At 45.3% G+C, this 26,942-nt stretch overlaps 1 protein-coding gene across 4 annotated transcripts in view; it reads left to right on the forward strand.

The window, feature by feature from the left end:
• The window catches only part of pcdh17 (protocadherin 17), a 56,107-nt gene extending 37,569 nt beyond the window's left edge, over positions 1-18,538 (forward strand). For all 4 annotated transcript variants that reach the window (XM_035628196.2, XM_035628193.2, XM_035628194.2 and 1 more), the window contains exon 5: positions 13,704-18,538. In XM_035628196.2, coding sequence (XP_035484089.1) covers positions 13,704-14,401 — 698 coding nt within the window. In that variant the 3' untranslated portion in view covers positions 14,402-18,538. The remainder of the gene's footprint in view (positions 1-13,703) is intronic.
• Positions 18,539-26,942: the final 8,404 nt, after the last annotated feature.

Below are 26,942 nucleotides of genomic sequence, written 5' to 3' on the forward strand. Positions count from 1 at the left end.
AATATTTTGGTGGCCGATACCGTCACCAGGTATTTTAGATGTTGCTATCAAACCATTATGGCAAAAAATCTATAATTGAGGCTTGGTGCTTTTACAGTTTATCAATTTACTTTAATATAAATGAAGAGAAAACCTCAATACTACCTTGTGAGGTAAACTGGAATTTTCAAAAAGCAGCTGGGTTTTATTTTTGCATTCAATGCTTACATGAACGCACATTTTTTTTTTCTTTGTTAGTTGTGTCGAATTGATGTTTGCATATCGGAAATAGACGCTGTATCCGATGTATCGCTCTAGTTTATAGTATGAATTTTGGCAAAAACTAGTTTCTGCATCGACGCACGCCTTTTAGTCGGCATCTACATGTAAGTAATGCATATTTCAACGTGATTTAGTGAACTAGAAGGAACTGTAATAAGACATTACTGATAATATACACGGTTGAATTCATGTCTGTGCTTTAGTGAGTAGAAGAAAAGTGAAAATATCTGCGCACCCTGGCAGACTTGGTCTGTCACGTCAGGCCGTTTGAAAACATCTGACTCATGTCATATTAGGTAAAAGTGTGCTTAGGCTCACAGTGGGGGGGGGGGGGGGGGGGGGGGGGGGGTTTCAGCTGAATTAATGTGTTGAGAAGTACACAACGGATCTTCACACTTTCCCTGGGAAATAGTGTCAATTCTGGGTGAGGTGTCCCATTTCTGCAGAATTCAATCTGAAAAAAAACATTAACCGTGCAGATCATTGTGTTTCTGTCTTATCCTTCAACTCTAGTCAAACTAGGTCCCCTAGCCCTATCTGGAATTTCGAATCTTTGAATTACTGTTTTTGGTTTTCCCTGCATTATGCAGTGACTTCCAAATCACTTAAAATGTGTCTTTTCATGTCATTATATGAAAAAAACAGAATTTCCCATATTCTCCTGTCACGTGTTTTGGACGTCTGAAACATTTCTCATAACTCCCGAGTCGCCAGCAGCCGTGACCGATTCATTCATCTACGCTTTGGCCACTTCTTGGATTCCATTAGACCCGAGTGTCAAGCCTCTCGACACATTGCACCTACCTGCCGCTATTGGCTTTGACCTGTTTCAGCCGCTGCGGAGGAAGCTATTGCAAGTGGCAGCAAGCTGTCAAATAAGCACAAGGCTGCACTGAAATTCCCTTTTCCTCATGTTTGCATAATTTTTTGCCGAATTCTGTCTCGGCGTCCTCGCCGACCTCGCACAAGAACCCCCGACGCTACACACAGTCAAGGCCATTTGATACCGCGGACCCCCGGACGCAACAGTGAGTAAGAGACTGTGCCACTCGCGAGCGTGCGGCTCGCGTGTGTGTCGTATTACAGCGACGGTTCTGTTGAGACAGAGAATCAGAAGCACTCTCTCTAATCCTGCTAAAGCAGTACACATGGGAATGATTACTTGCACAAAGCCATGACACCCTGAGTTGTTCAAATCCCTTTTGTTCACAAGAAAGTGACAAACAGAGACGCAGACAGACCGAGAGAGAGAGTGAGAGAAAGAGAGAGACAATAATACAAAGTGATTTAATTTAGAAAATGTGACAGGATTGCGGCGATGTGTGGTGGATCTCGTTATTGTGCGGATTGTCTGAATGAAAACCTCCGCAAACGTTAAAGTGCGTGTCCCCGTTGTTTGGGAATGCAAGCCATCAGAACTGGGCCGCGGCGCCGCCTCGTTTTAAGTAGCGAATCCGTTCGGTCAAAGGGGAGATGCCTCATATCTACAGTGCTGGAAATAACATCATTAGAGTGGCATAGTTAAACTGTACAAAAAAAAAACAAAAGCATGTATGGAGCGAAGCACTTCAAAAGACGACCCTGTGTGAATTAGAAACAAAAGGTTTCCCCTCCGTTCTGTCTTTAATGGGGTGCTTCAAACCTGTTTTCTCCTTGGATAGAAACAGGGTTTCTGTAATGAGCTGGTGACTCACAGATACTCTTGCTTTAATTTTCTTTTAATTCCTTGCCCCCCCTCCTCCCTCCTCCCTCCTCCCTCCCCCCCTTTTCTCCATCTCTTTCTCACTTCATTTCCTTTGCTCGCCATCTCCCTAAATGGGCCAAGGCAAGTTTCCTTGCCGACCACTGGGGGAAGGTGGTAGATGAAGGCTGTTAACGGGCAGAAGGATGCTGCTCAGCCTTTTTTCTGGTTTCTGCCCTCGTGTCTGGTCCGTACTGCGCTCCCTCCCGAGGCTCTCCAGTCGTCGGCAACCTTCGAACATGCTGTGATTGTTTGTTCGGTGCGTGTGCGCGTGTTTGTTTGTTTGACTGAAACAGTCCATTTGATCCCCCCACAAATATGCCCCAATACAATCTAAAGGGTTTCACGCAGAGAGCAAAGCAGCAAACTAAAAAAAATTAAATAAATGAATGAATAAATAAAAGAGCGCGCTCTCGCTCTCTCTCTTCTCTCTCTGTCTCACATCTGCAAACAGTAAGTAGCGGCGAGTCGAAATGAAACGCGGCGCAGGCGTGCTGTGTCTGTTTGTGTTGCTCATGACTGAACACGCTGCGGTGCGCACACGCGATGAAGACGAGGACGCACGCAGGCGCGCCCGCATGTAGATGGCAAACTGCCGCAAAACCGGGGCTAAAGAGGGAAGAAGTAAACAAAAGGGGGGGGGGGGAATAAGGCAAAGGCGGTCCAGGAGCATCCCTTGTCACGGTGCAATCCCCCATGTCCTCATTACACCGGCTTAGAGGAAACGGAGGATTAGCCACCGATTCGCCACGCTTCTCGCCTCATCTTCTAATAAGTCCCTCCTTGTCTCCTTGCCACCCTCCGTGCCACCCTGCACGTGTCTCTCTCCAGGTAACGGTGGCAATATACTATTGACCTGTGGGCCCCCCCCCCCGTCTCCCTTGGTTCCTCGTGGCTGTGCACTGCCTCCGACGGCACCGCCTAATCCCGGCGTGAAAAAAGAGAAACAGAAGGAAGGCGGTGCAGACGCCTTGTTACTGTAGCTGCTCTCATTACTCTGTGTTTAATGTTTGGAGTGTTTACATCCACAAAACATACAGGCTCACATTCTCAAGCGTTTGTTTTTTGCTCTGCTTTGTGTGTACGGCTCCGCGCGTTTGTCCACGAGTGCCTCGTTTTCTTTTCAGGTAAATATGCAGTTTGCATTTCTTTGACCGTCAGCTTTAAAGTAAATTTGCCCTCTGGAGTCCGTCTTTTTCATCTGTGAATGCAGTGCACTGAGCATGTTTTATTAATGGACAAATAACTTTCATTTATGTATCGCGCAGAGTCGAGCTGAGAAAAAACAGTTTAGATTGCTGATGTCGGACGTTCCCACTAGAGCTGCCACAGCTAATCCATTAGTAATCGAGCGCTAAATTAATCGGCGACTATTTTGGATACTCGATTAATCTGTTCAAGTAGATTTTATGAAAAAAAAGGAGCCAAATTCTCTGATTTCAGCTTCTTCAATGCGATATATTCCGGTTTCTCTGCTCCTCTGTGACAGTGAACTGAATATCTCCGGTGTGTGGACGAAACAAAACATCATCTTGGAGTTTTTGGGAAAACACGGTCGACATTTTCACCATTTTATGACACTTCATGGACCAAACAACGAATCGATTAATCGAGAAAATAAACGACAGATTGATTGAATATAAAAAAAATGATCGTTAGTTGCAGCCCTAGTTCACACAATATCTCATAGAGATAGAGATATGGGATTATAAAGGAAAACTTTGTATTTACAATGACATGCATTTTAAATGTAAGGCACAAAAATGTGTTTCTATACAGTATATATATATATATATATATATATATATATATGTGTGTACAATTTTAAGGCTTAATCTGGTCTTGACGTGCCGGTTTAATTAAGTATTTTATCTATACAGATATAGATTGTATTGCTAAACTATTCATAAGTATTTTCTCCCAGTTTATGGCTTTTACACGTTAATTGCTTGTTAGGTATAAATAGCTTGATGACAGCAGGAGTGATGTTAAGGCCTGTTCCTCTCGGACATCTACGTCTAATGGCTCGCCTGCGGCCGCTCCGCTGCAATCCCTCCGCCATTAGAACACTCAGGCGGTGAGAGAAAAGACGGAACAGGAGAAGGGAGCAGAGCAATAGCTGGAGGAAATGTGAATCATACAAGGTCTTAAGTCACAGGTTGGGGAGGCGGTGCGGGGCTTTTTGATTGGCCGGAGCAAGGATCTGCCTTGACTGACCTTGCAATATTTATTGAGTGCCTCTGTGAACGGTGGATGTTCCCGGGCTGCCCCCCCCCCCCCCCCCCCCCCCCCCCCCCCAGCCCCTCCCAAAAAACACAACGCATTCAAAAAGAGTTTATTCTTCCGTGTTAGCTTTTCTTCATCGCTGTTCTTCTGTCTCTAGCAGTGAACGCACCTCAGCGGAGAGCAACACAAAACACAGCAGTTGGAATTTTTCCTCACACGTCACAGATGTGGTTTTTCCTTTTTGGCCTTGGAAAGGTTCCCATGGCAGTTCATTACTGTTAAACCTGTCGGTCGAGGGTTGTTCGTCCTTGTCTGATCATCAACGGATAACAGGAGGAAAAAGGGGAGGGAAAAAAAAACCCGGCGAGATATTCTCCCCCCTTCTCATTTGTTTCACACACTTGTGTCAGGGCCGACCTCCGATAACAATTAAAGCGAGGAACAGACGTGCGATTACTGAGACTGTGGCACATGGTATGCTTGTGAATCAAAAGTCGACAGCGTAGAGTCGTACGCTGTCGACTTATTTCCATGGAGCATCATTAGAACGGGGTTTTGTTTAGAGCAGTCAATATTCCCTCAAGTTGCAGGCACACAGGCGCGACACATCAATTTAATTCGGCTCCATTCAGGTGCAAACGGACAAATGCCCAAAGGATAACATGCACACACATGCGGCAACCTTCATACAATCAGGCGGGTCACTTGAAACGCAATTTGCATTCACGAGGACCACACTGTGCATTTCAGGGCCCTCCATTGTTGCTTTGTGTTGAAGGGAGAGTGCCGTTGGAAAACATCAGCCGGGCCCCTCATCTCTGCAACCCGCAGACCTTTCTCGCCACCCACAGCACACAGTCCTGCTTGCTCATCATTGATTAGGCTTTGTGTGTTTTGGGCTTTTTTTTTTTTTTCTTTGAATAGGAGCTCATGCTCCTCTTCCTCCTCCTCCTCTTTGGTTTCATTCCCCTCTCTCTCTCTCTCTCTCTCTCCTATGAATAAATACTCTCTCCTCGGGGTGTTCTTTGAACAACTTAGCCGGGCATTAGCCGACGGAGGAGCCTGCAGTTGGCGAGGGAGCGCCTGAAGAGAGGACGTGTTTGATCCTGAGATATATGTCCTTGATTCGGTGTCTGAATCGCCAGCCACCAGGCGCACCCCCCCACCCCCCACCCCCCGCCGCTGCCAAGCGTACCCCGCTATGCATCGGTATTCTGTTGCCTCCCACTGCGATAAAAGCTATTGCATCGGGGAGAAGTATCCGTCTCCTTGTACTAAACCACCAATTGCACAAAGCAACCCAGATCTATTCCCTCAACACACACACACACACACACACACACAACAACACTCACAACGGGGCTTTGAATTAATAATCGCACGCTAAATAACTGTTTATCATATAATGTACAACGGTGTTGATTCGTATACAGCTACAATGTTCTGATATATTAGGTGCTCTGATGAAATGGATTGAACATTGAAATAATGAGAGATTTTTTTTACGAGAAACAGATAGATCTGTGTATTTAAATCTTCTGTCCGTTTGACATCACATCATTGAAACCACTTTCCTGTTGTTGATGGGTTTCAAGCGGAGCCGTGGGCCGGTATGAAATTCACGTCCCACAGCAAACTGTGATGAGTACAACAAAACAGCAGTTTCACGGAAATACTATTGCATTGCATTGCCTCTTGAAATAATGTTGGCAAAACAGAGTGGCCAACTGTAGAGAGTGTCTCAGAATCATAACAATATCAGATGCAGTTATTCACTTGAGAAATGTTCTCATTTTCACCATAACAATGCTGCGTAAGGAGAGAGGAATATAAACCAACTCCATCTATTTCTGAAGTGTGAACATTGTGATCTCGACAGACGCTTCGCCCAAAACCGAAAGAATCACGGCAGAGTTCATAACAGAGGGAGTTTCATATTCTGTGTCAAAACACCATGTTTTAAATATTTCTTCAGTTCCGAGTGATTCAGTGGTAGTTGTCAGTTACGTCCAATGGTACAAAAATAAACCATTAACATGTTCAAGCTCATTCATTGCAGGAAGTGCCATTTCCCAACTGCAACAGACAAAGACATCAGTAACTTCCTGCTCAAACATATTGAACTCACTTGGGGCGTTGTCATTTTTTCACTTCCTATTCATTAAATTGAAATTATGTTAAAAAAGGCGTTTTTTTTTTTTGTTGGATTCATAAATAAATGAGGAAATAACAATTCTGATTTTGGATTCCCAATTGAAATATGAAATTGTTTACTTCGACGATAAAACCAAGATTAATTGACAGTATATATTATATTTTAATTTAATTCAATTACATGTAAATCCGCCCTCCAGTTGACCTTGAACCAATTTCTTAGAAAACAAATCTGAAATTTCTGAAAAGCAAAAATCTCTGCACCCAAAGACCCAAAGTTTGAAACTCCATCTTGAACTTATGTTGTTTGGGAGACGGACGACCTTCGAGGGTCCAAAGGCCCAGTCAGCGCGGAGACTCTCTCGCACGTGCAGTTCAAATATTAGGCCGCTCTGATTGGCTGAGAACGTGTGGAGGAGGGGGAGGGAGGTGCGTGGATCAGCTGGGCTAGATAACAGTGGGGCGAGGAGATTAAAAACACAATCACACACACACACACACACACACACACACACTGCGAGCTCCCTCAGGTGAACAGGTGCAGTCATGGTCCGTCACAGATGCTCTGCACAATTTGTCAGCTGCCATTCCGCCTGTCCACCCCGGGTGGGTTTGGGGGGGCGGCTTTCACCACACAAACACACATATTATCTTTGATCATTCTCCAATCTCATCGGTTACTTTAGTAGCACACAGAGCTGCCTGTCGACCACTCAGCTGTGCATGATGGTAAAAATGATTAACCAGCACTGTGATGGATGCAAAATTGAAACTTTTGGACTTTTTCTTGCATCTTATTTTGGAACTGGTGCTAGCAGCGGTGTGTGTGTGTGTGTGTGTGTGTGTGTGTGTGTGTGTGTGTGTGTGTGTGTGTGTGTGTGTGTGTGTGTGTGTGTGTGTGTGTGTGTGTGTGTGTGTGTGTGTGTGTGTGTGTGTGTGTGTGTGTGTGTGTGTGTGTGTGTGTGTGTGTGTGTGTACAGGACTCTCTTGGTTCCCCGGAAAGCCTCAGTTTGTGACAGAGGGACATTAATCACAGGGCTGGGTAATAAAGCGAGGAGGGATGGGCATGTAGGGCCAGGGGGGGCAGGCGTCTGCAGGGAGAAAAGGGTGTTTAGGGAAATCACACCGATGCTTTATGACACACACCGATACACAGGCACACTTTTTTGCACTCACAGGTTGAGATGCACATCCTTCATGCACCATATGGAAAAGCTTTCCACCCTGAAAGTTTGACAAATTCAATTGATGAGAGGTTCTAGGAATGGTTTGTTTACCTTCCGTTAGTCCGTGTTGAGGCCGAGCGCGGCGCCTTCTTGTGCCTTCTGCGTGTGCATGTGTGCCGCTGGTGGCCCCAATTACGTAAGTGTTGATTTAGTAAATTTCTGGAAGGAAAACTGAAGGAAATTTTTTGTGTCATTTGAAAAGTGATGAGAGTCACTTTATGGTTGGGGAGAAGACGTACTGTACACCTTCACTGTTGCTGTGCCGCTGAGATGGCTGCCGGGAGGTTTTTATTATACTGATAAGTCTCATGGAATGAGACACGGCATATAGTATTCCACTGGGTTGAACTGTATATGTTCTTTTTTCGTCTTCTTGAACATTTACTTTTTGACCTATTTGTGTTATTGGAGTTTTTTAATATCAACCTCATTCCATCTTGACATTTTACCGCGAACACTGGGTTGTGAATCATATCAACCAAAGTTGTGATTGTGGATATTGGGGCGATGTCTTCCCTCTGGGTGTGTATCACCACCCTGGATTTCCTTGCTGTGTATCTTCTGTTGCATTGGCACTTGCATGGTGCTCCTCGAGGAGTGTTAGAAAAGGGTAGGTTGAAAGATGAGATACTAATAATAGTTTTCTGTTCGCCATAGCTACACAACCAAGGATCGATGCTCTAGATCCTTAAGGACCGGGCCATGCAACAAACAGAAATCAGACATTGCAAATCAGACTTTAATTTCTCAACAAAAGAAAAGAAATACATTATGCTTTAATCAATTGACTGAATAGATCAACTGATAGAAAAATGTTCTTTGTCCTCATTTTGCTGGGTCTTTCTGGCACAGATTAAGAGTTGTGTTTTTGTTTTTGTCTCTGTAGTAGTATTATGTTGTCAGTATAAATTAACTTGCACATTTGCTGTCATGCATACAGACAGCAATTCCATTCACAATAGATCTAGTTTCCTTTTCATATTGTCCTTGCGTTATTCTGTTTTTTTACCTCGGGCAGCCGTTACATGCAATGTTTTGAGATTTTCTACTGTGCTTTCAGCTCAAATTATTCATTCAAATTATTCATAATTAATTCAGCAAGAACTGCCCTCCATAAATGCCCCTGTCACTTTAAAGAGATAGATGTAGGGACTGACTTTCACATTTTAGATAAAGCACCTCATTGGCCCAGAAAGTAATTAGCTAACCCTTTTTATTCATCTGTCATTTTTTCCCTCTGCGTTGAGGAGACGCAGCAGTATATGATGTTGACAAATAACATTGTCGAACAAGATTACTTACTACACCTTGTTTTTGCAATGCTGCTGAATCAAGGGTGGGTTTTTTTGAATCGGCAAATGTTTCTTTGACACTGTGTCCTTTTTGTTATTTCTCAAAGGATTTCTTAGAGCAGCTTTTATATCTCTTTCATGTGCTCTCATAGCTGTACAGATAACTGCCAGCTACATAGCTCATTCATCTAGCTCGCTGTTAGTCTTGCCATCCTGCCGTAAAGCAAGGCAATTAACCCTGCCAGAGGAAGTAAGATAGCCCTGGCAGCTTACTGTTAAAAAAAAAAAAAAAGGCTCCAAAAGAACAAAAGATTATATGGAATTAATTAAACTTCATGCTGGCTATAGATTTGTATTCAATATCTGATTCCAATCAGGGATTAGAGTCAAGTGTCTACAACAGGACTGCAAAGATACAAGCATCAACTGTGCTGAGTCCTGAAATACCGTCAGAGTTTCAGTGACACTTGTGACCGAAGCGGAATTTTGCCTCTTCTTTTCATTCCGATGTCTAATATGTTTCGGTCGTCCTCGTCCACTCTTTCCCATTTGTAACCATTCCGTTCAGGGCCATTTTAGACATAAGAGATATTGTCCTTTCCAAAGCTAGGGTGCGAAATTAGATTTAAGAACTTTTTCTTTAGCCACACAATATCGGTGGCAAAGATTGCAGACTTGATAGAGAGTGAATTCTGAAAGATTTAAAAAAAAAAGAACATGCTATGACCCCGTTGTAAGCACAGACGGATATCTTGAGATCCTCGGTACTTTGATTTCATTATTTTTTGCAAAACATAAAACGACAATGCTGCTCTCTCTCTCTCTCTCTCTCTCTCTCTCTCTCTCTATATATATATATATATATATAATATTGGAAATATATAATATAATTCCCTGATAGATTAAGGGCAATTATGCCCAGGATACCATCATAAAACATAAAAGTGATTCAACTGCAGATAGTTAGTATGTTAATAAGGTAATATGATTATTTTTCTTCATGATTTACTTTATATTCACCATATATGAGTAATGTAGATTATTAGCGTGTTTCACCAGTGTACCGTAGCAAGTCGACGACTGAGAGATGAATCATAACGTGACAGATGATTGCCTTCATTACAATCATTGGTCGCGTTTCTATCAGTGTAATTTATCTTGGGCCCTACGCACCACTGACAGAGAAGCTGGAGAGAGGAAGCGTCTGAGCGACGCCCCTGGTAGCCAAATCATTGCAGGCAAATTTTATCCTTGGTGGAGGCTTCTATTGGCCAACGCAGAGAGCTGGTGGAACCATGCTGGAGAAAGAGGGAGGGGGGGAGAGAGAGATGAATGTCACCCCTGCTCTCATATGTCATATTGTTAGCCATAGATATGAGGAGAACGCCTCAAGGTTGAACGTGCATCTGAGACATGAATAATCTATCATAGGTTTCCTCCAACTAAATAGCGGGAAATATGTCTGCATGGATTATTTATGCTTTAATATGCACACAGTGAATGGACAATCACCTCGGAGAGCATGAAGACATTGCAGGGGCCAAGTTAATTGTGTGTGTGTGTCTGGAACATGATGCACGCTGGCTGTGTGGAAGGCAGTGGACGTCTGGCTGTTAAGCTTGGTTACATCTTGGGTTTTCTATTTTGTGGCCCGGTGATGGATTACAGTAATAGCGTGTTCTGGTTGGAAAGTGTATTCAGGTTTGTATTATTTATGTGCAAGCCTTCCACCAAATCATCGATCTCGGTGCTTTGACATGTTGTTCAGTCGTTTCGTGTCAAATGCATTCGCTCACACCCACACCATTTAAATGCAGTCCATTTCAAACTGGACTGGCTGCTGCTTTCCAGCTCACCTTATTTCCTCTCCAGATGACTGCCTCGACGAGGGAAATGTCAGACTCTTTGCCAGCGTTGTTTGGCTTCTTCAAACATTTGTGAAGTGTTAAGCTCATCTCCGCAGCTTAGGAGGACGCTCTCTCAGGATTCTTGGCTGCTGACCCGCAACACAGCAAAGACAGTCAAGCCAAGTGCACTCAAGCGCATCCACTCTGCCTGCCTATTCGCATCAACGAAATATTGTATTATTCCCAAGTTTGTGGTCTTTAAAGCAGCACTCTCGCCGTGCTGTAGAGGTCCATGCAACACATAATGTAATTGATGGGGTGGCTTCACAGCTCCTAGCAGAAATGCTGTTGTCTTCTCACATTTGGTTGGGAATGTTGGTGGAAATGCTTCACAACTCTGAGTAGCCTCTTTCAAATTGTTTGAAACGAAAAACCTAGGAGAATATTATTCAGTCCCTGTGTTAACATATCCCTCAAGATTACGCCTACTGACTTTGGTTTTCAGACTTCAGACCACAGCAGGCTTGTTACAGGAAGACAGATTACTCTGATTTAAGATGTGCTTTCCATAAAACACTATATGAGGATGGAGAATCATCATGAGGAATCAGGGTATCAAACATTAACATCATCAGGGAAAGGTGAGAAGCTGCTTGCTGTAAATTATAAAAACATGGATTTGACTGCTTCACGCAAATGTTGCTATAAGCCACTTGTGCTACCGACACGTTCTTTGGACTATGCAAACCTCAGTAATGCTGAAATTAGGCTTCTCTGAGTAGACTTGCCTAATTCCTCATAATAAAGAAAACCGCCTCAGTTCTGTCTGCAGCGTTTGGCTGCACAAACGAGCAGAGATGCATCACCCAACTCAAAACCAATATGCAAACTAGTCTTAGCTGCTTCATTTGTTTAGAAGTCTGTGCAAGCAACCTTTCGGTTTAACCAGGGAGCAGTGTTAAAGGCGTGTGTGTTACTGCATTTCCCGGGTTTGTCTAACCTGTGAACTTCATACTCCTTCTGAGGTGGAGTAAGCAATTTTGGGGAAAGCCTTTTGATATTTAAACTCAACAGCAAAACAAATACCCCCTCCCTTCGATACACCTTCAGAAGCTCCATCCGCCAAATTCATGGGGATGCGTTGCTAAGGCAATGGCACAATAGCAGAATCCAGACCATTATACATAAGCAAGTGTATACTCTCTTATAATAAAAAGTGTCATCAAAGAAATGGCATGCACACAATAACATCATCCTAAACTCATTGGAGTTGCCGCCAAGCTAATATGCAGAGAGGAGGTAACGGTTGGGATTAGCCATGACAAACATTAGTTGACAGGACCAAACAAATTGCAACCCAACTGTTAAGCAGAATCACAGCAACCCCCGAATCCGTCTTCATGCCAATTGACTCGCGGTCTCCCTCTATTGTTGGACTGAGAGTTGGGATTATTGGGAGTTATCTTGGTGGGTGGTTAATGGGTCTGCTGAACATGCATGAAGTTTCTTAATGTTTTTACCTGCCCTGCCACTCTCTTTGCACCGTTCGGGGGCCATTCCCTTCACAGCCAATCGCTCGTCCGCGTTCCCAATCAATCCCATTCAAAACTCCACAAGGACTGCCATTGACCGCAAGGCAGACTGCTACCTCTCCTTCCCCTAGTAATCCCTAAATTAGCACTATCCGTTAGCACGTGCCAGATTTACCATCTCTTGCGGCCACTGCCGCCCATCCCCCCTTCTTTCCTTGTCTTTGTCTTGAGCATTAGCACCGACACCCATTTTCCATTTACAGAGTCAAGGAAGTGTAGGAACAACGGAATTCTTTCTTTTTTTTCAGTACACAAAATGGATAGCTGGTGGACCTTGAGGAGATATTCTCTTAATTTATCAAACAGTGTATGGGATTAGAGTCACTGACTTTACCTTCAACTTTTGTGAAGGCACCACTGAAATGTGTCATGTAGCCTATGCAAGTTGTTTGATTTAGCCCATTTAACAGCTACAACAAATGCCACATTTGAAACATAATCAGTGTTTCTAAGCCCTTTTTATTTAAAGAACCATTTACAGTATAATGCACTGTCAACTATGGAAATGAGAAACAAGGAATTACTTGTACCAATTTCATTTGTGTTATCTTTACTGTGAGGCTGCTGGTTGGCTACTCTTGGTTTCAACCCACTCAGCCAATGGAAAAAATCCATTTGTGGGACAACAGATGCTCCATTTTTTCTCTTCTATTTTTCACTTCACGCCCAAGAGGAGAGAAAAAATGTGCTCCTCTTTTTATTTTTATTTTTATTTTACTTTTAACCAAGCTCTGGATCCATTTGACACAGGCATGAACACTCCCATAATCAGCCAGAGTGTGCATCCTTCTGAATAGAGATGAAAGAGGGGAACACACACTCGTACTTATGCACACATACGTGCACACACAACAAGAAGGAGCCCACAAATAAACAGGCACAAACACACAGGGAAGGAGCACAAACCATTTGGCACTGTCTGTCTGTCTAGGGAGGGCTTCAAAGCCCACTGACATGAATTTATGATAACGGCACTATGCCTTTGCCAAACCTCAACTGTTGTTGTTTTTCTCTCGCTCCCTTTCCATCCTTTCTGTATGCTCTGCCATCCCCTTGATCAGAGCTTTGGAAAATGCAAGCAGGTGTCCCCTATTCCCTTGGAAAGGTGTCTATGCGTGTGTTTGTGTGCGTGCATGCTCATGTGCATTTGGAATGGGACACCCCTTTGCTGGCTTTTACATCATTTGATTTGGCTCTACTTCCCTAACTTTGGACTCCAACTCTTTGTACAGTTCAGTTTCATAATAGCACTATGATTCTGTTTCCCTCTCACTGTGCATTTTTTACTTTCTTCCTTGTACACTACTGACATGAATATCACTTTCGTCTCCATCTATCCCCTCCCCGTCTTTCTGTTTCCGCAGATGAGGATTGTGTGAATTGCACGGAGGAGTGCCGAGTACTGGGTCATTCTGACCGCTGCTGGATGCCCCAGTTCCCTGCTGGAGGAAACCAGGCAGAGGGCATTGACTACCGCAACAATATGTTTGTGCCAGCGGGGATGGAGACTGTTCCCGAGACAGAGACCTACGAGACTGTCAACCCCAATGGCAAGAAGACATTCTGTACATTTGGAAAAGAGAGGCGTGACCACACTATTCTGGTCGCCAATGTCAAGCCCTACTTGAAGGCGAAACGGGCTCTCAGTCCGCTGCTCCAAGAGGTACCCTCAGTCTCCAACAGTCCTACCAAGGGCTGCTCTACCGCATCTCCGTGCTCCTCAATCAAAAGCCCAGCCGATGGGGCTGAAGGCAAACCTCCTCTGGCCTCGTGCTCTGGCCACTACGGGCCTCCTGACGGTCAGTACCTGTCACCAACCAAACAGACCAGAGACCAGGGGGTCTACCCACCCTTGCCTCCTGCGGACCCAGTGGCCAAGGTGCTTGCCGAGGCCCGCTCCAGGATCAGCCAAGAGGCAGCAGGTGAAAAGGAGTGTCCCCTGGAGCAGGTGGGGCCTGACGGAAGCCGCGACGGAATGGATGCTGACCAGGTGGTGAGAGACATCGACAAACTGTTGCAGGACTGCAGAGGAAGTGAGGCCACGGGCACACTCAGGAAGTGACACAGAGGGGGGGAAAAAAGGTAGAGAGAGGAATAGGAGGCTGTTCCAAAAACTCTCAAACAATAACTGTCACCAAAACAAATCAAAAGGTTGAATGGCTCTTATGATAGGAGCTCTCTCCACGGTATTTGTCGTTGAAAATTACCAACACTGGACGGACGATTGGAACATTTATTATGTCAGTCATTTTGCACCGGTTTTGGTGCGAAGATCCCTACCAACGAAAAAAGAACTGGGTTATAAACATCTGAATTCTGCTGAATTTATAAGCTCTTTTTCTTTGTTTTTGTTTTGGATTCTTAAGCAAACTGCAGAGGCTTATGCCTCTGGCACCTCGCAAGCTGTTATCTAAGTGCCCACCAGCTCATAAGTGTGTTGTTCATGGTCTCTCGTGAAATCCTACATATCTAAGTGCGTATAGATGGATTTCTGTTATGTGTGTTGGCCATCGAGACAGACTGGGGAAAAAAAAACTGTTCATGGTCACTCATGACAATCGACGCAGAAACAGAGAAACAAATTCTCATCTATTTGGGACATTGAAAGACCAAAATACACAAGCAACCTTATCTTTTCTGACTTTAATATAGATGTTTAATGTGTGATGGATCCTGTATCTGAACATGAAGAGATTGGTTAATCAGGGGTATGTTCACAAGGGTTGGTTTATGGACTTCGGGGGGGTTGGACGGGCATAAGTGCTCTGCTGAAGGAGAATTATAAATCAGTGTAACCATGTTTCACCTGTCATTTGTTGCCACATGTGTAAGTTGTGTCTCTGTCACGCCTCTATTTAAACGTCCATGTTGCTGACCAGTGTACCTGCACACACCAATTTTATACGTGTGCGCTATACACTTTTACGCATACACACGCTGATACACGCTCACATGCACTGATACCCCCACACACACACTTTAAAGAACACATGTACACATCAATGCTTACACACACCTGGCCATCTGTGTAATTGTCTTACACATGTACATCATCAGCTTTCAGTCCCTTGTGTACAGTGAATTATCATGTGTGTGACTATGCCTCAAGGCAATCACGAGTTGTGTAAAAAGGGACATTTTTCCTCAACTGTGAAAAAATGCTATCTATATGATCATATAGATGACTATATGTACGAATCCATGTATAGTGTCCAAATATTAACAAAATATTTATACATTTTATAAGAAAAAAAGAAATGAGGAATCTCAGCAGAACGTGTCCTCGAGTTAAGGCGAAGAGCGGCGTGCTAACTCTCTGAACTGCAAAGGACACTGCCATTGTTTTGACGACGAATATCCAAAAATATAAATGAACAAGAAAATGTCCCTTCACTTCATCACTATACATACGATCATTATATGTGTAAATGTATCCAATTTAGATGTGTTTACATCAAAAAATTGACATATTTTTATTGATTTTACTGCAATTTCTGTGCATTTGAGCCAAATTGTTATGTGTACAAAAGCTATATTGTGTATTTTATTAAATTAATATATAGTTGTGTTGCAATATACATGGGCTTATATTGTATTTGGCAAAAGTTGCCTTAGTAGCTGTCGAACTCTGTGAGTTTGCTTTAGTTTGGGTTTTTGTTGGTCTTTTTCTCCCCCCACCTCTCTATTCTGCATCTTTGCAGGCTGGCTTCAGTGCTTTCGAGATGTCGCCTCTTTTTACCCCGAGATCCAGCTGGATCAGATACAATAACTGTTGAAAGCTTAATGAGCCAGCTGATCCAGAATACAACTCAAAACCAACGACAAAAAGCAACAAACACACGATAGCAGTCTGAATATTTTTACTGAGCAGAATTTTACAGGGCAGCTATTTTCTTTAACAATAACTAGTATGTGTGTGTTTTGTGTTGAAATTCTGATTTCACTTTCTTTTCCAAAAAAAAGAAACCCTGCCATATGGAAAGCGGAATGGTTTCCTTGGTGATCATAAAACTGCCTTACTGTCTCTGCGGAGAGCTTGTTGTATCTGTGGAGCTTGTGACTGCTTATAAAGCCCTGGTCCACCAGAATGTGCATTTTCTATAAAGGACCAAAACCAGGTTCTTCTTCAGCCGTCCGTGTCGTTTGTGTCTGTACTCCTTCTGGGTATGTGTTCCAATTCTCATCATTTGCAGAGAAACTCCACATCTGAAATTCTATCGGAAGTTCCTTTGGACGTGACGTGTTAGCTGTTTAGTTGGACGGTTTGTAAAACCCAGTGTCTTCACATTCAGGCTTTCTTAAAAGGAAATGACAAATGACAAATGACATTTATTTTTGAAAAAGTTTTGGCACATTTTTCGGCCACCCTCTGAGATATCTAACGGGAGGTGCTTTTTTCTAATATCCTCTGACGGTGAAATGCGCTGTTGGCTGTTAGGTTAGATGTGTTTTGGAAAATGTGACCGCAATCACCAAATCTACGGACAGTGAGACGCGGCCATGAGAGGGAACAGTGACTCTACTTACTGTACCAAGAAGATCTGAGCGCATCATATCCTGCAGACATCTCACATCTGAGTATTTTGGTATTTTCTGTTCTTGCCCCCCCCCCCCCCCAAGTAAGGTACAAGCTTGGACACCTCCCTGTCAATCTGCCATTCTGCTGCATCTTTTGCCTGCTTGCCATCTTTTTTTAATTTTTTTTATAACATTACTCCTGCGCTCACTTTTTCGCTCTTCAGCTGTTTGCTTTGCTTCGCCTCTGAGGAGCAAAGGAACTGTTGCCTTTTCTCTGCTCTTTCATCGGGGAAACATTTTATTTTTTTTTTTTTTCCGTTACAGTTTACCCTTTCTCTCTTTTCCTTCCTGGGGGATGGCAGAGTCTGTTTTTAGAAGAGGGCTTGGAGGATTTGACGAAGGGAAGAAAATGTTTAGGGTTATTTTTAAATATGAAATATTGTTTTTGTTTATCTCTTCCTCCCAAATATCTGGATGAATCAAGCGTGTCTGATAGTCACAACATGCACACACACAAAAAAAAAATACAAAGACATTTTCTAAATTTTCTCTTCGAGGTAAAGGAAAGGCTGAAAGAGGGCAAACGTCTACACTTGTCTGTATGGTTTATTTTTCTTTTAACCTCATTGTGCTCAGTCTTCATGCTGGATTGAGTATTCTCTACGCTGTGTGTGTGTGTGTGTGTGTGTGTGTGCGTGTGTGTGTGTGTGTACGCGTGTTTGTGCGCGCGCTTGATTCGCTTTCACGCCTTCATCGTTTGACAAAACAATTCCCGTCTTCTGATCTAATTTCTGCTAACCTGTGTGTCCTATAGATTTTATTCCAACCTATACGCCTCTGTAGCTGTGGCCTCTCTCGCTCTCTCTCTCTCTCTCTCTCTCTCTTTAATTTCGACTCCAGCTTGGACCAGGGGGCAGGGGTCAACGCAGGACCCCGTCCTTTGACTCAGATTTTCTGGCCGTCACTGTCACAGCCACGTCTTGAAGAGCTGTCCCCTCTAATGGCGCTCCGCTGGCCCAGCCGCCGACTGCACGCGAGCTGGGTCCAGTGGACGGAAGTTGTTCTTTAAAAAGCCATGGTCGCGCGCCCCCCCCTCCCACACACCCCCTCTCAGGCTATTAGCTGTTCAACAGAGCAGAGGTTGCTGCTGCTGCTGAGATCAACACATAGTTGGATGTCGAGCATGATGTAAGGCCTCTCATTACTGTCTAATTAAACTCTGTTGACATCACACTGTCGGCAGTGCATTACACGGATCCGGAGTGGGTCGCTGGTGCCCACTCCAGACCGTTGGTGTTACCAGGCGATGAGGACGTGGGCCCCGTCGCATGTGGCCAACCGCCTCTGGTCTCTGACTCACGCGCATGCGGGTGCACACAGACTCAGACAGCCACTGCTTGACACACACACACACACACTCAGAAGTAACATGCCATTTTGGTTAGGTAAAACAAGCACCCAATGTTTGTCAGTGTCGCCGCCCCCCCCCCCCCCCCCAAGTCCACGCTGATTGCTTAGGGCTCCACGCTACAATGGGCAACTGGTGAAAAGACCAGGGACATTCATTTGTATGGATTATTTCAACTGCTATTGTCTAAATGCTGTGTTCATTGTGATCTATCTGGAAAAAAAAAACAAAAAAAAAACGACAAAAAGATCAAATAAAAAAAGCGATTACTAATAATGTTTGCTCTTGTCCTTGTGTGAGTTGGTCGAGGAGTAGTTAGGCATGGGTCGGATTTGATTCCTCATGTCACGAGAGATGACCTCTGTTCTCTCTCCAGCATCTGGATGGGCAATTTTGATTAAAAAAAAAAGTGCCTTTTTTAATTGTCTTTTTTTGGTTCTTAAACATATGCACGTATGAAATCACTCGCACCCAAGCATACACTGACTTCAGATTTGGCTCCGGGCAAAGGATTCTTCATTCATCACGTGAGTTTCTCGTTTTTTGCTACGCAAAAGATTACAAATTTTCTGCTGGGAGTTTTTTTTCTTCTCTTCCTGTCTTTTGAGATCGGATGTGGCACTCGGTCGGTTCACTGCGTAGTTTGTCGGTCGTAGGTGTCCGATTGCTCGGGGGGGGGAACGTACACTGGCGACGGCGGACGCGACCTCACCCCGCGTTGCTTTGGTTCCCCAAGAATAATAGTAGACAACCGATTTAAGAGCTGGCTGCCGCAAAAATATTCATGCTTTGAAATGGGTTTTTAATGTCCTTGTACAGATTTTTTTTTTCCAATACAAAACGACCGACCAAGGAAATTAATGATAGAACATTATACTTTTTCTCAGGAAATCGAACCATCATCACTGTTCCATTAGGGAAAGTACAAAAGGCCGTATCCTTTTGTGGCTCCACCTGTCAATCAGCACTCTGTCCACAAGGATTAAAGTTATCAATTTCCCAGACTGCAGTCTTTGTGAATTGCTCAATCAGGACTCACTCAGAATCACATCCGAATTCCTCAAAGTCTTTAACCGTAGACCACCAGGGGATATTTTCTTGGTGCTGAAGAGAAAAAAAAATACATAAAACAAATCAACAAATGACCCAACAAATGAACTGGGATGGTGATATTAGTGTTTTGTGTTTTGTACAAAAAAAAAAAAAAGATCAGCCAGAAGGAACTCGCTCAAATATTATTCGTGGAATTATTCGTTATTTGGAGAGGAACAGATCAAATTCATTTTGTGGTTTACCCCCTACGAGATGTGCAGACCATTGGTATGCATCACAGCGTTTTTGTTTTTTTCTGTTTCTACCTACTCGCCTCTGGGCAGATATTAATTAAAACGATTGCAGCGGTTCTCTCTTAAAAACACAGTTTCTAGGACATCAGCGGCTACCTGCAGCGCTCTCATTCGGCCCAATGGCACGAGCTTGTATAACTAATACGGAATACCTGCAAGCAAACAGCCTGTCTCCTTGTTCGCGTCAAACACCTTCAATCATAGTCTCTGGGAACTCTGTGTGTTTCAAATATTAAAGGTGTGGGAGACGAATCTGAGCTGAAACACAACCAGAACATAGCAAACCACCTGACAACACATTGCACATGGTACATTTGATCACATGCATCAGATGCAATATAATAAACTCATGTGTGTGTGTGTGTTATTTTAATACTTTGAGCTTGAAACCTTTGCAAAGTGAGTCAGAGATTTCGGAGTAACTATAGAAGCATCACAGTTCTGCATTTTAATAAAGGTCCTTGATCCAAATGAGTGTGCTAATGGGATTTAATCATGCTCTGGTCTGTTTTTAGCTGGCTGAAAAGGCAAACAGAGAGAGGGATCCTTTCAACATGGAGAAGAGAAGGTATTCATCATATCCCATTGTTGTGTGTGTGTGTGTGTGTGTATGTGTGTGTGTGTGTGTGTGTGTGTGTGTGTGGTTGCTTGAAAGAGACACGAGGGTGGAAATTTGAATGTACGTCTCACGTTCACAACAGTCATGCATGACGTCTTTGATTTGATGCCGCAGGGGGAGAAAAAAAAAAAAACCCACGAAAGAGGGTACCTGTGGCCACGCTACCTGAGTGGGTGTTTTTTAAGAGAATCACTTTTCATCGAAACGGAAGAAGAAATAAAGGCGCGCGCAAACATGGCGCGTCCAAATAACCACGTGCGGCACCGTGAACGTGCCACAGTGACAAGAGCCTCATTTTTTTCCCCCCCGCGGCGCTCTCTATGCATGTGTGCATCTAGTGGAATACGTCCTTGTCTGAAGGAGCGCCACCTTTTAGGCCGTATCAACTGCACACTGGGCATTGCATAGGTCACACGGTGTCAGCTGTACTCGATATGAATAAGATCCAAATACTGACCTAGCATGAGTACAGAGTGAAAAGACAAAACTCCTCCGACCGCCAGTCTCCTTTCACGTCCGGGCCCCGTCTTCCCCGTCGCCTCCCAGAGAAGCAGCGTGTTAAGTGTTCTCACCCGGAGCAGAATGGAAACCACCAAAAAAAATAATGGCTGCAGACAGCTCCCGTGAAAGGGCCGGCTCGCATCGGTGAGGGGGGGACGACTAGATGAAAAGGTCAATAAGCAACACGGGAAACTTAATATGAAGTAGACATATGAATTCCATCACATGGATTAGTGCCCCTGGCAAAATGTGGTACTGACTGACACTGCTGAATCAATTCATGAATATCCAGTGTCTGGTGTCCTCACTCGAGCTGAGAGGACCTTTCCCTAAATGTCACATGGACTTTTAAACCAATTTTATTCGCCCATTCTGTTTCCTGTTGCTGGCCTTTTTTCTTTTTTCTAGTCAATTTTTGATACAGAGTCTGAGTCTGAGATTAGCTCCTCGGATGTCCCTGGGTATTTGTCATGAGTTCAATAACGCGTGCATCAGCTGGTTCATCACTCAGTGCAAAGGCTCCTTGATTAGGAATGTTTAGAACATTCAAAAAAAAAAAAAATCAAAGAAACTGGGAAATGTACATTTTGATTAGCAAGCAAGACACCAAAGACCGTGTTGAACACCTACGTTGATGTTTTTTAATGTGAACATCTCCTAGCCCAGACGAATCCTGGGAGCTCATCTCATTTGCTCTGCCAGAAGCAGTCCGGGTCCCCCTCCATAGACAAGCTCCAATCACAGCTGACTATCTGATAATGGGCGGGGTCTATACCGCGGCGCGGGCCCCCTTTTCGGCGGCCCCTGATGGCGCAAGCTTCGGGTCCTGGCCCTTTATTTTACGGGTGTGTGTATACATGTTGCGGGGCGGCCGTGGCTCTCATTACTACGGGGCGGGGGGGGGCTGGGGGGGACGCGTTCTTGAAGAAAGAGAGTGTTGTGTGCTGTGATGCATTTCGCGGGGATCTCCGTGATACATATATCGTGTGTTGACATCTCCTCTCCGCTCTCGTCCGTCGACACTCTGGCGTCGCTCGACAGATGTCCCCTGATTCGTCGTATCCGACTGCGGCCGGAGGCGTTTAGCTCCGCGTCCGTTGATTTACGCCTCTCAGAAGTCGAAGAAAATGAAGCGAGCCGCCGCGGACTAATACGCCTTTGAGTACACGTCTGATTAGCCAGGCTATATATCTCCGGGTATGATGACTTTTTTTTTTAATTTGCTTGTAAAACATGCTTCGCTCAGTGACTTTGATAGTCAAGAGACCGTCAGACTTTTCACAGAGGCCGTCACAAGCGAGGGGGCACTGGGCGAAAGACACGGCCGACTCCTGAACGGCCGCACGACAACGACAGGATGTGATTTCGGACAGAGCGTCGGCAGTGAACGGGCAAGGTCAACATAACGGTAACAGAGTCTGACCTTGGGGACAAACCTGGGACGGCTGAGGCTCTTCTCCTTCTGGCGGATGTGCACCATCGATCCCTCCTAATATCCATCAGCCGCGCGACCATTAGCCTCGCCCCCCCCCCCCCCGAGTCAGTTTGACAGCGTTCTTTGGGATATGTCTCCTGAGCTGCCCCTTGTGCCTGCTCTGCGTCCAGACGCTCTTTGAGAAAGGGGAGCAGAGTCGTTATCCAGTCAGAGGTCGGTGCGACCCGCTCAAACTCAATATGTACAGTGTGGAGTCAAATTTGCCTCACACAGTATAAGTATGCGTGCAGAAATGTGAAAACACACACGCAGACAGACATGCAGCCCCCCACGCGCGCGCACACACACACACACACACACACACACACACACACACACACACACACACACACACACACACACACACTCACCAATTACTTTTGCTGCATGATAAATCTCATGATAGGAAAAATAAATTACTGGGGCAGATAATTAAATTTACCCAAATAGCTTGTGCTCTTTATCTGCCATATTGACTCTCTCTCTGTTAAAATAAGAACATAAGTGACATTTCCAAGCAATTATGCGACGCGGCGCCAGGAGTTCTGTCTGTCGGGTGTTTCTCATCATCAGCGCTGCGGTCCTCAGACGGGTTTGCGTCCGACACACCACACACACACACACACACACACACACAGGTAACATTTCACAAGATAAGCACGGATCCATATTATTTAATGAAAAGCAATGTAGCTAGGCAACCTTGAAAAAGAATGCTGCATAATCTCATCATAATATCGTTGCCACTGTTTAAACACAACCATGTGCATTATGTTCACGTTCGACGGGTTAAAGCCAAACCATCGGCTGCTTTCTTTCTCTTCTGATATCATTGTGCGTCATAAACCTTCACAAGCTCCCCGGAGGGGCGAAGAAACGTTTTGTCACAACGCCCGAAAAAAAACAAGGGCGTGTTTTCTCTTTCTCTCCCTCACAAAAAAGGCCTCGGTGTTGAAGAGGGGCTTTAAACGGGAGAGAGAAAACACTGTGTTAAAGTCGAAAGTTGACCTTCTCTGTTGATGTTCTTGTCAACCGTGGTGAAGTTCCGCCCGCCCTCGCCACCGGGGGAACTCGCCTCTGCCAGGATAATGCTTCACTGTGATGGCCGAAGACTTTGACCTTGAGTCAAGTGGCCACCGTGCATGATACGCCATGTACGACAACGGAAGCTGGCGACTTTTTAGTCGGATCAAAGCCGGCTGCCTCGGCCTTCCTCCCTTTTGTTTTCAAAGACTATGTATCTCCACAGCCGTGGGTATCATCGGCCCCGCTCCGAACTCGGAGACGCGGCTGACAAAGGCAATTAAAGCCTTTGACGGCGTGCCCGCGTGCGATCAGACCGTCCTTTAGAGCTTTGAACCCCCCACACCCGCCTCTAAACTACCCCCCCGAAGTCACGCGCTGAAACTCTGGCGGGAAAAAAATACATAAACGAATGCAAAGTCCGCGCTCGATGAGGAGCGAGCAACGGAACGATCAAACAGAAATCAGCGAGGGGGGGCGGGGGGGGGAACCAAACAAAGAGTTGCTAAATAAGCCTGGCGACAGACAGAGGCCCTTTCCTCGGCTAATGGCTGGTGCAAATAGAATGGGCCTTGAGGGATTTAAAGGGCTGCAGCTGACAGTTAAAGCAGTCTGAAGCTAATCCACAACAAAGTGAGAGTGTGATGCATCCGCACAGCGCCCGCCCAGACAGGAGGAGAGGGTGTAAATAACGGGCGCTCCCCGGAGACGTGTGCCACGGAGCCCAGAGGCTCCCTGGTCGGGGGGGGGGGGGGGGGGGTTTGTTTGAATGCCGTCTGACGTTTACTAACCGGCTGCGCGGGGGGGGGCGGCGTAGCGCGCACTCGGATTCGCAGTGAAATCATGCCGGCCTGAGGTCATCCGGGGCGAAGAAGACCAAAAAAAACCTTCCCATTCATGTCTCTCTCTGTTCGTATCTGGTCCAACATCCCTGCCATCTCATCTCTGTTAGCTCAATGGAAAACATAAGAGATGTCCTTCTACTGTCTCGTCCTCCCTCCAAACCACACAGAGAGAAGTGGACGTGTGTGTGTGTGTGTGTGTGTGTGTGTGTGTGTGCGTGTCTTGCGTCGGGGCTAGTGTTACAGCTCCGATCACAGCCCAGTGAACATCTGAACACACTTGTTTTCCAAGTGGCAGTTGAGTGACAGGAGGACGGTGACAGTGCTGTCACAGATCCGTCGGCTGCGTGTGACACAACGTGCCCGACACCCGTTTACGACGCGGAGTCACGCTTGTACATCGAGGCACGCGAACCTCGTGGGCGAGCTCGTCGAGGGGGTCGAACGGCCTCCTTTCTCTTTTCAAAGAAAAAAGTCCGCGCGGACGCCGAAGGAATCAGTTCATCGATCACCTGACCGACCCAAAAGATCAAGCTCGCTGGTGAAATAATTGACTCCACCGTGGTGCCAACCGCCCACGGGGCTAATGACGCACGTCCGCATTTCTTGATGTGCATTTAGTTCAAAAGGAGAGACTGCGGGAAACAGAAGGCTTTGCCATTTGCTTAGAATGAGCCTCCCCTTTCTCTCTGAATGGCTTTTTCTCAGTAGCAGAAGAGATGAGAGGGATTAGTTTGGCATTGTTACCCTCCCGCAAACATCCTGGTAAGAGGGTCTGGTTGGATGGTTTGCATGAATCAGTGTGTGTGTGTGTGTGTGTGTGTGTGTGTGTGTGTGTTTCACATGCTGTACCTTTCTCCTCCCAATGATAAGTAAAATTAGAGTTTTACCCCCTTGAAATTTTTACAATTCAGCTGAGTGGAATACTGCACAAAAATAGTTTTCTATGAAATATCTTGTGGCAATGGGCGGCACGGTGGCGTAGTGGTTAGTGGCACTTTCGCCTCACAGCAAGAAGGTTCTGGGTTCGAAATCCCGGTTCAAACCCAACCAGGGCCCCTCTGTGTGGAGTTTGCCTGTTCTCCCCGTGTGTGCGTGGGTTCTCTCCGGGTTCTCCGGCTTCCTCCCACAGTCCAGAGACATGCAGGATGTGAATGTGAGAGTGAATGGTTGTCCGTCTCTGTATGCGGCCCTGCGATAGGCTGGTGACCTGTCCAGGGTGAGCCCCGCCTCTCGCCCGATGTCAGCTGGGATGATGGATGGATCTTGTGGAAATAGTTCATATGGACTGAAATAAACAGAACAGAAGAAGTTCCCTCTGACCATGATGTGTCCCATAAGCCTCCACGATCCATTTCTTTACCGAGCAGTTTTACATCTTAGCCGTAGATGTGGCAGGTCAGACAAACACTAAAATCCTTTTTACAACAGCCTTGTGGGTTATTTTTGCAATGCACTGACAAAGCAACCCCTACGAGCGTGAGGATTTGAAACCTCCATGTTATGCATTGGTTACCATGTGAAAGAAACACACGATCAGGACGATGTCGAACAGGAACAGCAGCTAAAAATAAGACTTGTTCCGGTGAAAGTAGAACTCCCATCTCTAAACTGTTCAGCCTCTGTTAGATAAATGACAATGTGACACACAGCGTTCGACGCTCATAAACGAGTTTTACGGTGCAACGGACCGCCGATCAAACGCCATAAAACAAAAGCGAGAAATCAACAAAGCATGTTTTCCGCCGGTTGTCCACTTCATCACCTCTGAAGTCTTTTCCTTTTTTCCCCCCCCCTTACGTGCGAACCCTCTGTGCTGGGGGCCAGATGGTTCGGCTCTGACCCGCGGTACGTGAACCGTTAAACTTCAGGAGGCTGCGACGGTTGCCATGGGTGGCAAAGCTGCATCTGGCGTGTTACTGTGAGGCCCGTTGTGGGACCTAGACCACGTCCACTCCTGACGGCACACGCTGACGCCCGATGAGGACCAGCAGGGGTCATACGAATAACAGCCCGATGCCTGGGAAATAAATCTGCTCATGAATACAAAATATGTATAAAAAGGGAAGAAAGAAAATCTAATTTGCCTCAATTTCAGAGTAAATCACTGTTTATGTCATAAATATACAGTTCTACCATCGGACAACTCAGTCACTGCAGAGGGATACGGAATATCTTCCGGGAGAAAAAATAAAAGATCGACTCGACATATTTGGTCCCGGCGGTATTCAACTTATCCAAATGTGTTGACCTAAATTCAGAGCTGACGCGTGTGTTGGATGGAGAGGCCAGCGACGTCCCTCCTCCTTCTGTTGCAGCCCAGTGGATCCCGCTCACGTGCTCCGTGGCGGTTGGTCATGAGGTGACGGGACAGATCCATTTATTTTGGGGGGCGCTGAAAAAAATATTGGAACCACGGAATTCATGTAGTGATTTTTCCTTTTTTTCAAGAAAAATCTAAAGACATGCAAACATGATATTATTGTCTCAGTGTGATCATTGAGAATTATGACAAAGCAGTACAAATTTACAACTATGGACACAGTCCGTGTCGCTTGAAATGATCTACACTACCCGATAAGGGGTAAAGAGTTGTTTATTGTGTCATGATGTAAATCTTAATGCTCTCAGCATGTGGTCTTGTGTAGCCAAACGTATTTCCAAAACGCTGTGTCCGTGCTGGAGAATGTCCTGGCTGCTCCCATTATCATTCCTCTATAGGGGAATCTATAGATTCCTCCTTTGTGTTCCCAATTTTCCTGGGCGGCCCTAAACCCCCCCCCCGATGCAGCGATATGGTAAACGCCTGCTAAATTGTGTTGCCGTGGGAACTGAAAAACATTTGCACGGATGTGTGTAAGGAGGCAATCAG

The sequence above is a fragment of the Scophthalmus maximus genome, chromosome 4 (genome assembly GCF_022379125.1).
Source record: "Scophthalmus maximus strain ysfricsl-2021 chromosome 4, ASM2237912v1, whole genome shotgun sequence".
NCBI classification, from domain to species: domain Eukaryota; kingdom Metazoa; phylum Chordata; class Actinopteri; order Pleuronectiformes; family Scophthalmidae; genus Scophthalmus; species Scophthalmus maximus.